Source organism: Nicotiana sylvestris, chromosome 2 (genome assembly GCF_000393655.2).
Source record: "Nicotiana sylvestris chromosome 2, ASM39365v2, whole genome shotgun sequence".
In the NCBI taxonomy this organism is placed as follows: Eukaryota; Viridiplantae; Streptophyta; class Magnoliopsida; order Solanales; family Solanaceae; genus Nicotiana; species Nicotiana sylvestris.
In genome coordinates, this window is record NC_091058.1 from 1,596,648 (window position 1) to 1,609,832 (window position 13,185).

The 13,185-nt window shown below is 38.1% G+C and overlaps 1 protein-coding gene across 1 annotated transcript; it reads right to left on the minus strand.

Annotated features, from left to right (window-relative positions):
* Window positions 1–6,450: 6,450 nt before the first annotated feature.
* On the minus strand, window positions 6,451–12,848 carry LOC104210186 (probable metal-nicotianamine transporter YSL6). The gene is made up of 7 exons (XM_009759009.2): window positions 12,401–12,848; window positions 11,353–11,525; window positions 10,852–10,949; window positions 10,246–10,383; window positions 9,389–9,578; window positions 7,999–8,131; window positions 6,451–7,560 (listed from the first exon to the last, which is right to left on the minus strand). The coding sequence occupies exons 1-7, from the start codon at window positions 12,765–12,767 to the stop codon at window positions 6,626–6,628; spliced, it is 2,034 nt and encodes a 677-aa protein (XP_009757311.1). The 5' UTR covers window positions 12,768–12,848; the 3' UTR covers window positions 6,451–6,625.
* Between the last annotated feature and the right edge of the window lie 337 nt (window positions 12,849–13,185).

Sequence of the window (13,185 nt, forward strand, 5' to 3'; positions counted from 1 at the left end):
CTTGAAACTCAGGGTCCTGATGATAAATGTCAGCCATCGCCCGATGCTTATCCAGATAATGATGATATTTGGACGACATCTTCTCATAAAAGCCCGTCCTTCTCCTCTCTCGATGCTCTCTCTCTACCTCTATGACGTGGGTCTGATAAAAAAGAAGGGAAGAAGTCAGAAACAAAGTATAAAACGACGATTATCGCGCCAACCCAACGACGAAAAGAGAAGGAAATACACCTACCTGCAGGGCCATACCAGCGACCTTCTGAGATAACTCCACGTCACTCATCGCCCTAAGAATCTCGCTTTCAGGAGCGACACATAGATGATCTAGGGCCGATGCCACTTGCTCGTTGTTCAGCAACAAGTTGTAGTTCCCTGGAACGACCACATGACGGTCGGATCCGTCCATCCTAACCTCCACATGGGTATGGCGATCCACAAATTCATTAACAATCTCTGGGTCGATATCCGAACTAGAGTCGCCACCCTCAACACGATGCCCCCCCAACGTTGGACGATGCACCACCCGCAACAGAGCACGCTGAACCAGCTCCTAGGCCAACTCTCTCCACTTGGGGAAATCTCCCCAACAAAATGGTATCGGCCATGAACACATGCACAGGGGCTGTCCGGGACGCCCCGCTGCCATCAGCATCCGTAGCCACGCCTTTCCCCAGCTCAAGCCTCCTCTTTTTCCTCGATAACGGCTCATCCCCCGTTAGAGGATTCATCCAAAGGACGTGAGGACGGTACCGAAGGAACCTCTTCCCTCGCGGCTACGACTCAAGACGGATCTCCCAATTGGATAGGTTGAGGACGACTCTCTCGAACAGACTCACTCAAGACAAACTGCGTATCTGCAGTGGCAACGGCTTGTCGAAAAGCGGGGACTGGCGCCCTCCGCCTGGAAGCACCTCGACCTGTCATCAAAGAAGTTCGTACCATTAAGTAAGGTCGCATGGCTAACGAAGTAGTAAGCAAGACGTTTACCTGAGGAAACTTTAGGGCCATAACGCTGCACGAAGGTGGGCCAAGTTTGAGTTTCCGCTGCATAAGGCAATATGTGGGCTACCCAATCTCTGATACCCGCAATGGGGCGAGGTGGACGGCCCATACTTAGTCAATAGCAGAAATACCTTGAGCGTATATGGCGAAAGTTGCGCTGGGCAAACATGGTAAAATCTACAGAATTCCTCCGCTAAGGAGAAGAGAGGAAGGGTATAGCCGATCAAAAAAGGGTACTCATAGAAAGTGCAGTAACCAGGTCTGGGGACATCCACGTATTCTCTCCCCGCTGGAATCATTTCTATATGAGCAGGAATGCCAAACTTTACACGAAGGGCATCGATATGGACCTGCTCCGTCTTAGAAAATACGGGTTCAGGGTAGGAGGTGGATCTTTGAGGAAGTCACTCCGGGATAAGGGGTGCCTCGGTAGCAGCTCATCTACCGTAGGAGGGCTGTCACTCTATTCTTCCACCACATCTCCGATGTCAGAAGGAGGCACTGTGGATGACGGGGTGGCTTCGGGAACCTCTTCGCAAGAATGACGAGACCTCGATATAATATCATTTAAAGGAGTATCAACACAAAAGGAGGAAGGAAGAAGAAGTTTCAAGTGAGGAACGAAAGAAGAACAGAAGGATATGAGAGCAAGTGAGAAAGAATGAAAGAGGTCTTCAAGAGATGAATGGCTAAAGTTTTTCAAAAAATCAAATCCTTCAACTATTTATAGGATTGGGAGGCGCCAGAATTGAGGCAGCAGGCTTCAAAGCAGCGCAAGAATCAAAACACCAAGCCGTCATTCCCCGCCTCGAAAACCTACATAATGATGACGCACGTAAAGCTGGCATCACTTCCTGGAGAAGTGTACCACACGATGTTTTGACGGGCATGGTGACCACCTCCCATTAGCCATATCGTAACTATCCTACAGGTCAAATTTCTCCAGAAGAAGGCATGAAGTCCGCTCATCGAGGACACATCCGGTCGCGATCCCGACAAGCGGAGAGACTAACTGTATGGGTCCAAATTTGACCGACCTCGACCTATGACGAGCACGACAAACGACTAAGTACCTTCGAATCGGTGTCCCAAGGGAGACGACCTTAGGGCGAAAGAAGAAACTGCACGACCCCTGTAGTAGTGTAATCCCATTAGAGGCCATTAAGAATATTCCGCCGAATATTCCCTGTATTTGGTTGCTCACAATTCTGAAGGGTTTTTCTCGAGTATATAAGGGGGAAAAACGACCTTGTAAAGGGGGGACTCTGGGAAACTTACCAATCTTGAATGAAAAGAAACTTCGCAACTCTCTTCCTTTTACCTATTATTATTCTAGAGATTATTATCTTCAGCTACGATTTACCCCTTCATCTTCGATTGATTTGTTCAAAAAAGTCGTAACATCTTTTGAGTCAAACACTGACAACGAGCGAAAAATAATACTATATTACATATTGGTCGCGGCCGAGGGTCTCCCGGAAATAGCTTTGCTATCTCTCCGGATAGGGATAAGTTCTACATACACTCTATCCTCCCCAGACCCACTAGTGAGATTATTACTGCGTTGATGATGTTGCTGTTGTTGTTGATGTTTGTTGTTACATATTGGCGCAAAGTTTAATAGCTCTCATACAATAATTTTTACCTGTTTAAATACCATATTTATAATTTATCTACGCACTAAGAATAACTGTTCTCACATTGAGTATGTAATGATCCTAGACTATACCGTTCGTCACGGTAAGATTTTGGATTGAATATTCATATTATGTCCCATTATCAAACCAAATATGTTAATAATTAAATATATACTACTAAATTATAATTAAGTGATAAAAGCTATATTTATTGTTTTAGTGTAAGAAATAAAATTTTCCCCTTGTCTCCGGATTTTGGGTTGCTTTTATATGGCTTTTTGCTGATGTTTTTTCTTGTCTATATTTTCATTAATATGGTGCGTATGCTTTCCTGAGCCGAGGATCTATTGGAAACAACCTATCTATTCTTACAAGGTAAGGTCTATGTACACACTACTCTCCCAAGACCTCACGGTGTGAAATAATACTGGGTATGTTGTTGTTTTTAGCCGACAAGCAAAGGTTGTATACTTATATTGCCTACCAAGACCTAGGAAGGGGATCTTTTCTGCTTTTTGGTGGTCAAAAAGTGATGATGATAACATGCGAAGCAAAATTATTTTAAATTTCCTGATATCTGTCGTTAGAAAATTATTTCCTGATACATACATAAAGTTATTTTATGCATAATTTCCCTGATATCTGTCGTTATCAATTTCTTTCATTGATTGAATTAATTACATAAATACAAGCTAATGTCTGATGTTAATTTTCTTGTTCCCAATTTCTCAGAAGTTTTATTTTGTGTCTCATACAACTTACACTAGTTGTATGAGGTTCCTTTTTGTCTCACAAATTTGTGGACCCAATCTTACACTTTTGGGTCCACAGAAATCTGGGTCCACAAAATCGTAAGACAAAAAATTACCTCATAAAACTAGTGTCAGTTGTATGAGACACAAAATAAAATTTTCCCGAATTTCCCATAGCCTAAGGGAATCGGAAAGGGCGGAAAGGGAATACCAGTCCTTCAACGTGTAAAAGTCAACGCAATTAATAAACAAAGGTAATTATTCAGCTGGGAAATATAGGCGGCTATAGAAAAAGACAAAGAAAGGGACTTCCCTTGAATTAAGACACCCCATAATCATAGAACACGAAATTTATAAAGTTTTACTAATTCTCTAATGATGTAATTTGTAGTCACTTTTTAACGTGGTATTTAATTTTTATTCAGTATTTTTAATGTTACACAAAGATTAATACGAAAAGACAATTTTACCCTTTCTTCATGAATATTGTGTAAATATTAAGGACACAATACAGATAAAATTAAGAACATCATATCCTAAAGCTAATTTATACTTTTGAAGTTAAGGACACAACACTTTTTAATTAATATTTTCGTTTTTTTATTGTAGCTAATTTAATTTTATAATTTTAAAACACCAACTATAAACTACTCCCCAATTTGAATGGGTAGTTATTTTTTTTTATATTTTTGTTTTCTTAATATAGCTAATTATAATATATCTATATTTATTAATTTAAATAGAGTAACCAACTAATTTAAACTTTAAAAAGGTTTTTTTAGTTAAAAGGTAATTTATTTTGTCTTAACAATGCGACTTGGCTTTTTGTGGTTATGGCAGATATAGATTAAGCTCTATGTTTAAGCCATAACTCTTTACCACTACTTCCCAACTATTCCAAAACGTGAACACGACTTTGTGATTCTTAGTATAGGTGCTCGAGTATTGGTAATACACAAAGATGATGTACAACAACAACAACGACGATCCAGTATAATCCTACAAGTGGGGTCTGGGGAGGGTAATATGTACGCAGACCTTACCCCTACCCCGAAGGGTAGAGAAGCTGTTTCCAGGAGACCCTCGGCTCAAAAAAGCAATAGGAGATGATATATTAGTACCATAAAAATGCGTAATAAAAATAACAACAATATATAAGAGATATGAAATATGAAATACAGGATACGAAATACGAAATACGAAATACGAAATAGATGGCTGGTATAGTACAACTAGAAGGTAAAGCCCTGCATGAATAGACGACCAATGACATTCCTAGTCTAACTCCTAACTAGATAGTCTCCCTCTATTGTGTTGTAGAAATATTCACACTCTCCACTAACCTACAACCTTAATGCTCGACCTTCATAATTCCCTGCACAAAGATGATGTGGTTAGCATAATTCAGTACTATTATTTGAATTGGTCGTTTGATGGGAGGTGCAGGTTATAACAAAAGGATAATCTTATACTAATTCCATCCATTTTGTTGTCGATTAGATAAGGCACTAAAAATTGGGTGGTCAGACGTTGGTTGGAGTGGATTTCTTTACCTCTTTCACCTTATAATAAAGGGTGAAAATCATTTACCCTCCCTAACTTTGTGTTAAAAATCAAACTCACCCTCAACTTTGAACAATAATCATTCTCCCCCCTTTATCCTACGCAATACCTTTTTCGCCCTTGAATTTTCAATTTCCTCCTCAATTCAATACTTTTTTATTATATGATATATTTTTTATGGTTTTAGCTATAACTTAAATTTTGTAATACCTATTATAAATTGTAATTAGAGTTCATTAAAATTATAAGTAGAATAAGTAATTAGAGTTAATTAAAATTAATAGAAATTAATGAACTCTATTCTCTTAGCTCACAAATTTTAATTTCTTAGCTCACAAGTTCAATCCGAGTTTTTCATATAAGAGGATTGAAAAACACCCCAAGTTATCTTAGCTCACAAGTTCAATCCGAAATTATAAAAAAAATTGTGGTATTTTTTAATCCTCTTATATGAGTTTCTAGCTCCGCTGCTAAGAAAATATAACTTAAATATATATCTAATATGCATTATATTAAAATAACAATCATAAAGATAAGATAATTTTAACTCTAATTACTTATTCTACTTATAATTTTAATGAACTCTAATTACAATTTATAATGGGTATTACATAATTTAAGTTATAGCTAAAACCATAAAAAATATATCATATAATAAAAAAGTATTGAATTGAGGAGGAAATTAAAAATTCAAGGGCAAAAAAGGTATTGTGTAGGATAAAGGGGGGAGAACGTTTATTGTACAAAGTTGAGGGGGAGTTTGATTTTTAATACAAAGTTGGGGAGGGTAAATGATTTTCACCCTATAATAAATCATTTCATCTTTGATTCTGAGGTTGTCACTAGTCAGGCTGCCGCAACTTATACCATTTCTTTCATGCCTTTTTGACTAACTCTACAAGAAATTTGACTAAATCTAATGGTTGTATCCAGAGCAAACTTACTTGACTAAATATCAATTCCTTCTAGATTTCTTTTTTGCAGGATAATAAAAAACTTACTTGAAATTGAGGAGTATTGCTTTATTTATTTTTTTAGGGTAAGCTTGACCATCGGACATACACACACTCTAATTTCCACTAAAATATTTGGAAAGAGAGAACGCCAGCTCTAGATCTTAATATTTCCAATTTTTAGACATAGGCTTTAACAAAAACTAAGTAATTACACAAAGTTCTACAATCTTAGTTAAATTTAAATAATTTATTTCTAATAATTATGTTTCAGAAAGTAACATTTCAAGGACATAAGCTAGACTTCTTTTATTCGTCCATACCTTCCAATATATAAAATTTATTGATATTACCTAATCGGCAAAATCATATTTTTAAAACCTTCCAAAATAAAAAATGTGTAATATAAGTTAAGGAGAAAAACTTACAGATCCAACAGCTATATTTGGGCTTTGTGCTCTCCCGGACCCCCTGGTAGCAATATTTTTCCAACACTAGGAAACACTGGGGCAATGAATGCTTCAAAAGAACAACAATGTCAAATGCTTGATGAAGTGGTAATTCATTTTCGTGTAGGACACTACCAAGTTTATAACATCTGGTGCACATTTACAGGTACAAATGATTGGAGAAATACTTAACAGAATATTTACAATCCGAGAGGTTTTTCTGATAAGAGTAAAGAAAGAATTGCAAATGCTACAAGGCGTACACTTGTTCAGGTGCTCACAGAAGGCCCAAAGTACATGCAGATTGGTGGGTTAATCCTGAAGATAGAGAGGATAGCTGATGGTATGGTCCAAATCCCATCACCACATATCAAACCAGAGGCAACAGCACCAGCAAAATCTTCTGCATCCTTCTTATTTATCCTCTCCCATACAAATAATATCACTGTGCCAACAAACATGTCAATTGCAAAGTAGGCCCCAATATAGAATGGTACAGCCATTGCCATTGGAATAGGGATGAATTGGGAGAATTTTGCTGGAGTAACATCCCTCAAGAGGTTTATGGCCAGAGCTGCCACAAAAAAGCCACAACACAATGCAAGGCAATGCTTTGGAAGCTCGGAGAATCCCTCAATCCCCAGAATGGCCATCTCTCGGTAAATGACAGCATATGGTGCTTTGTATGGACTATCAGGAGACCCAATGTCAAAAGCATTCCAATACATCCAGAATGTGAGGGGCGCAATAATGCAACCCATCGCTGTTCCCACCAACTGACTCACAAACATTGATTTAGCTGATGATAGTGTAAGATACCCCGTCTTGAAGTCTTGCATTAAGTCAGCAGCTGTGGAGACTATGGACATCATAACTCCACATGCTGCCAATCCTGCTATGACCCCACCATTGCTTCCTACCAGTGACGCAATCATAAAAAGACCAATTTTACCATAAGTTGAAGCCAAGCTCCAGTCTGTAAGTCCTGTGCCGTAGGAGTTGCAGAAGGCAAGGGCAGGGGCAATAACATATGAGCAAAGGACCAAATACCACTTCAGAGGAGGAAATATCATTGGCATTGCGGCTGTAGATATTGCCGCCAGGGCAACGTATCCAGACGCAGCAAACCAAAACGGTATCCTATCTTTCAGGAAAATTTCATCGCGCTTCTTCCTTTCCAATTCTAGTTTGGAAGTCTCACCACCTGTAAGAATATGAATAGACAAAATCAAGAAACATTACATATCCCATAAAGTAGTAATCTCTCAAGCCCATTTTAGAGCGAACAAAAAAAAGCGTTCCCCCTTCTAATAGTGCAGTAACAGAGGCTTTCTAAATTGATTAACTGGTTCACAAAGCAATTGCAGAAATGGGAATAAGTCAGTGCAAAAGCTAACATCAACCTTTTCCTCTGCTTGATCACTGTTCCTCAATTGCATTGACATTATAACCAAGCAGAAAGAAGAAGCTTAAATCTTTTCAGATCCCAGCAGCTTGTTTTCTCATCATTACGAGTGAACCATTTGTTTATCAATTTGGAGTTTTGATGTAGCAGTTTGTAATTTTATCACTATAGTGCAGTCAAATAGGTAATGTTGTTCTCAATACTTAAATACCAAATACTTGGTCAATTAAGGCCTACCTATGACTTCCATGACCAAGGGAAGATCCTTCTGTGTGCTGCCACTTCTAAAAATTTCCCTTATGGTGATTGCAACTATCTTAACTAAATTGTAAAGCCCATCTCCAAGTATGAGGGAGATGGCTATGAATACCTGCAAACAAAGGAAAGAAAATGAAGATTATAATAACACCAACAGAAGTATATGGGAAGATTTTAAGAACATCAAAGGAAGTATACGGCCAGTTCTCTAGGGGAAAGAACAATAGAATAAGCGTACTTGTGATACTACGAATGCACCTTAAAATGATTTACTAGAAGACAATGTGATAAATGAGGTCAATAAATCACTAGGGCTGCAACAGTAAAATAACAAATCTCTAGGGGAAAAAAGATGAGCTGAAGATTCTCACTTCCTCAAGGTCCATTTCACCATTAAGAGGTGACACACGAGGAATTTGCTCATATCTTAGCTGTCTCACACCTAGAGAGCTTTTAGTAAAACCCGGGAAGCATATAAAAAACATGCTTCTCATGAGGATTTTGGATTCTTAAGTTGGGGAAAAGGAGCTTTTAAATTGCTGATTACTGAACGGCAATCTTCTGTTGACACTGCACTATTGTCCTACATGTAAAATTTTCCAGAAAAATAAAGATACATCAATTTCTTTACTTTTATGATTTAAGAAGTGAATATTTTCAGTGATGTTACATGTCAAGGGTGTTGTAATTGCTTCTAGCCTACAGTTTCGGAGTAGGCAAGCAGATACATCCTGGATCCAGCACCCCGCAACCAAGGGGGAGGCACCCCTGTCAGTGGGCATTCCACCAAATTGCCTAGGATCCTCAACTACAATGTCAACTGACTTCTTGAGTATCACAATTTCTAACTCTACCAACAATCTTATGTCATAGACAGAGCAAGCCTACATAGGACCAATGGCCAGTCGTCGCACAAAAGCATTGAGGCCAGAAAGATAAAGCAGACTTTTTGAAAATACAGCTATCAAACTGGAATTGAAGAAATTGCATGCTATGCATTCAAATCCTGCAATGAAATTGCAGATTCTATGCTTGAGAAGTATTTTGGCAAATTAGAAGTACCCTAACATTTGAAAATGTCTGTCATTGCTATATAGTCGACTACAGATAACAATCCTTATACTCTACGCTGACAAGAACCATAGGCAAGGAATCCACTAACATAAATTTCCTCTTATCTTTCTCTTTTTTCATTACTTCCTCGTCTTACCTCATTTTATGCCAAAATGAAGTACGGGAATAGCTTGAGAAAGTTTGTACAATCTTTCTTGAAGTACATTACTCTTAGAGTTGCACATTAAGATAGCATTACAGAGTTATCGTGTTTCGGATGTGCATCAGCTAGAATTAGTTATCAGTAATTACACACCTTATATCCATAGAGACCTTTGAAATCATTGCTTCCAAGGTCTGCTGGATACCAGTCACCAGCACGTTGGGAGATCAATGGCCACAGTACACCCCATGATATAATAGCTCCAAAGAGAACTGAACAGTTGACTATGTGAGGACAGATAAGACCACATCCAACATAAGTTGGACTAAAATCAAAATAGAACCTGCAGGATGACGACTGTGTAAGAGCCAAAACATCAATAGCGAATCCATTCTTTAACAAGAAGGTCATAGTTTTGTTTTAGTTCCAGCAGGTAGGGGAAGAGGGAGAAAAGAGGGAAAAGGAATACAGTCATACTACAAGGCTTCGGGTCGTGTTTCTTTCTCGGCCTCAACTTACTATAACAAAAACCAAGGACAGAGAATATCTAGTGACAAAATAAAAGTTAAAGATAATATGTAAACATTAAAAAATAGGGCAAGTATCCATAAGAGATCATACAGAAGAGCCAATGGAAAAAGAAATTTTCACAGCCTCTAATTTAGCAGTAGCACCAAAATCATGGCATCTATAGAATTCAAATAATGCGGGTGTTCTAGCAGCCTAACATATATTGTGCGCGAAGAACTGTTGCAAGTGTTTCCTCCTCTTGAAAATGAACAATTGTTCACAAAAGCATAAATCTAGCCGCTTTCTCATTCCAATCTAATAAAGCTACAACAATTCTCTTCTCAGCTAACCCATGGAAATTATTAGCTTAAGAATAAAAAATAATCAATGCGAACAGAGAGAAAAAAAGGAAGAAAAAGAGCTTTACCTTGCCCCTATTCCAGATCAAGAAAATATAGCAAGGAATATAAGAATTGCAGATATTAGAAGAATATACTAACGTGTTCTTGAATAGGGTCAGCCCAAGGGTGGGAAAATTGTCAAAGCCACATGCATCGCCAATACCACTGAAAAACCATTTAAAACAGCTCCAGCAGAAACTTATGCTCAAATATTTTCCTAGACGACCAACTTGATTCCTGTGACAACAAATGATACTTGTGATAATCATAGAGCACAAAATGCTTCAAAGTAAGTTCTCCTAAGACCATAGAAATGATTGAATAGTTAAAGCACCACCCCCACCCCCTAAAACCGCACCCCGCCCCAACTGGGGAAAAAAGATAAATGCGAAAAAACACATATTAACGTCTGAACCAGAGAAAGAAGAAAAGGAATCGACTCCAAAAGCCAGAGAAGAAAAGGTGATGCTAATTATTTGGTGATGTTCATGTGAACAGGTAAAAGCTGTACAACTTTATTCTCAAGTACACCAATCACCAAGACTCTCTCTTGCTGATAAGGAGCATTAAGCATTAAATAAGTTTAACCGGTCTTATCTTACAAGACACCTTCTGCACTTCTATCATCAATCAGGTAGCTAGCGCAAAGATGTAGCATCTTCATGAAATAAGATACAAAAAGGAACATAACAATGAATCTCTTGCCTTGCAAGTTCAGCACCAGTATTTGTGTGGAAGCTATTTATTAGCATCGCAGTGGCGGTTCCACTAGGGTATGTGAGCTTATAACCCATAACCATAACCTGAAATCACATTTACAAGAGAATCAAATTTATCAGATAGATATTTGAATCCCAATCAACATATGAGCAACAAGGATGTGGAGCATATGCCCAAAAATTTATTCAATTAATACAATATAGCTACAGAAAACTTTCAAAAGAAGCATTTCATAGAATAGCACAAGTAAATAAATAGAAAGGACATTGCTGGCCGGTGGGTGCTAATGCTATAACAGTTCAAGCGCAATATAGTGGTGTTGGTTCCCCATTCGACAAAAGTTTTGTTTTATATGTCTTCTCCATCTCTTAAATTAATTAATAACAGATTTTTACATGAAAAAATTGCGGAGACATCTTAATCAAACCATGCAAACCTTAACAATCTATTGAACTAATACCAAAAATGGTCGGAATCAGAAAGTACCTTACGGAGAGGCACAAGACTAAAAAGGCCAAGGAAACTAACAACAAATATAAAGCCCATCATCCATAATAACCCTGGATTCTTAACATCCTCTGCACGGTTTCCAGGATAATCAGGACCTATAAGCTTGTATGTTTTCTCATCCATTGCTAGCAAGTATGACCCAAAGCCACCTGCAAATATATAAGGTAACAAGAGAATGCATCATGAATCAAACATATGATAAGCTTAAAAGTACGAGGAATGTTAAGTCCTCATCATCCTATAGAACTGAAAGAAGTCCTCGTAACCAATAAATTACACAGAAACTCATCATCATTTCTCTAGGGTGATAAATACTCCTCATTTTTGTTCCATAAGTAGAGAGACAGAAACCGTTTTCCAGTCAACTGAAATTCCTAATATACAAGTAAATGTAAATTTTATACAGGATGAAAGATTCATCTGTCACCACAGCTAGTCTCCTCCTGTGGTAGCAAAACGGGAAGATGTGAATTTTAAATTTGTACGTTTCCTCAGACGCTTCTAACAAAATTAAAGGTCTGACCTCTAAAGTTGGTTTCAACACATTATGACCAATTGTATGGAGAAATTATATAATTGACCTCACTTAGTTTGTGATTGAGATATAGTTGACTGATTGATTGATCTCTAAAAGTTAGTACTAGCTCGTTGACGACATCCAAAAATCCTTGGTTACTGGCCCTTCATCTCAATAACAAAAACTGAAACTTATGCTCACGAATGAATTAATAGGTATTCACCATGCCAAATGCACGAATCAATTGATGCTCCTTCAAATAAAACTAAACATCCAAAATAGAACGTCGAGAAGAAGGCAACATCAGCTAATAATAACAATAATAATAAAACCCAAGAGTTTTTGTTTAATATAACTATCAATCAACTACGCCTCACCCTAAACTAGTTGTGGTCGACTATATGAATCCTCTTTACCAGTTCCGCTCTATTTAGACCCATTTCATTTCAATACTCATGTTCTTTGTTTAATTAATTAAATAAAAATCAGATAAGAATAGGGCAATACCACTAAAAGCGAGGCCATAGCAAGCAACAACACAGGTCTGAATAACGGTGTTCTCTTGCTTAGTAAAGGGTTGAACAGAAAAACCCAGTTTCGACATAAAACCGGTCCATGATTTGACGAAGAAAAACCCCAGCAAACCAGCAGCGACATTGAGAGAAGGAATGATACCAACAGTGAGATTGAGCTTGTGAGTGATGATACAGAAGAGAGTCCCAAGCACAGCACTCACCACTAGGCCTCTAATCGTGATCTGATCCTTCCAATAAGGAATAATTTCCGAATCCTCCAAATCCGAATCGGGTTTTTTCGAGGGTTCCTCTAGCAATGGCTCCGTTATCTCCACAGTTCCAGAATTTTCGGTCCCCATTGAAAATTTGCACTGTTAGGATTCGGATTAGGGAGATGTACAGATGGTGAAAGATAGAGAGAGAAAAAGGGCTAAAACTTGATAGAAGTCAAAGGGAAAGACTGGTAGGTAGGTAACAACAACAACAACAACAACGACCCAGTATAATCCCACAAGTGGGATCTGGGGAGGGTTGTATGTACGCAGACCTTACCCCTACTCCGAAAGGTAGAGAGGCTCTTTCCAGGAGACCCTCGGCTCAAAAGAAGCAATAGGAGATGATACATTAGTTATGTAAAAATGCGTAATAAAACAGCAACAATATATAAGAGATATGAAATATGAAATACAGGATACGACAACGAAAATACGAAATAGATGGCTGGTATAGTACAACTAGAAGGTAAAGTCCTGCATCAATAGACGCCTAATGACATTC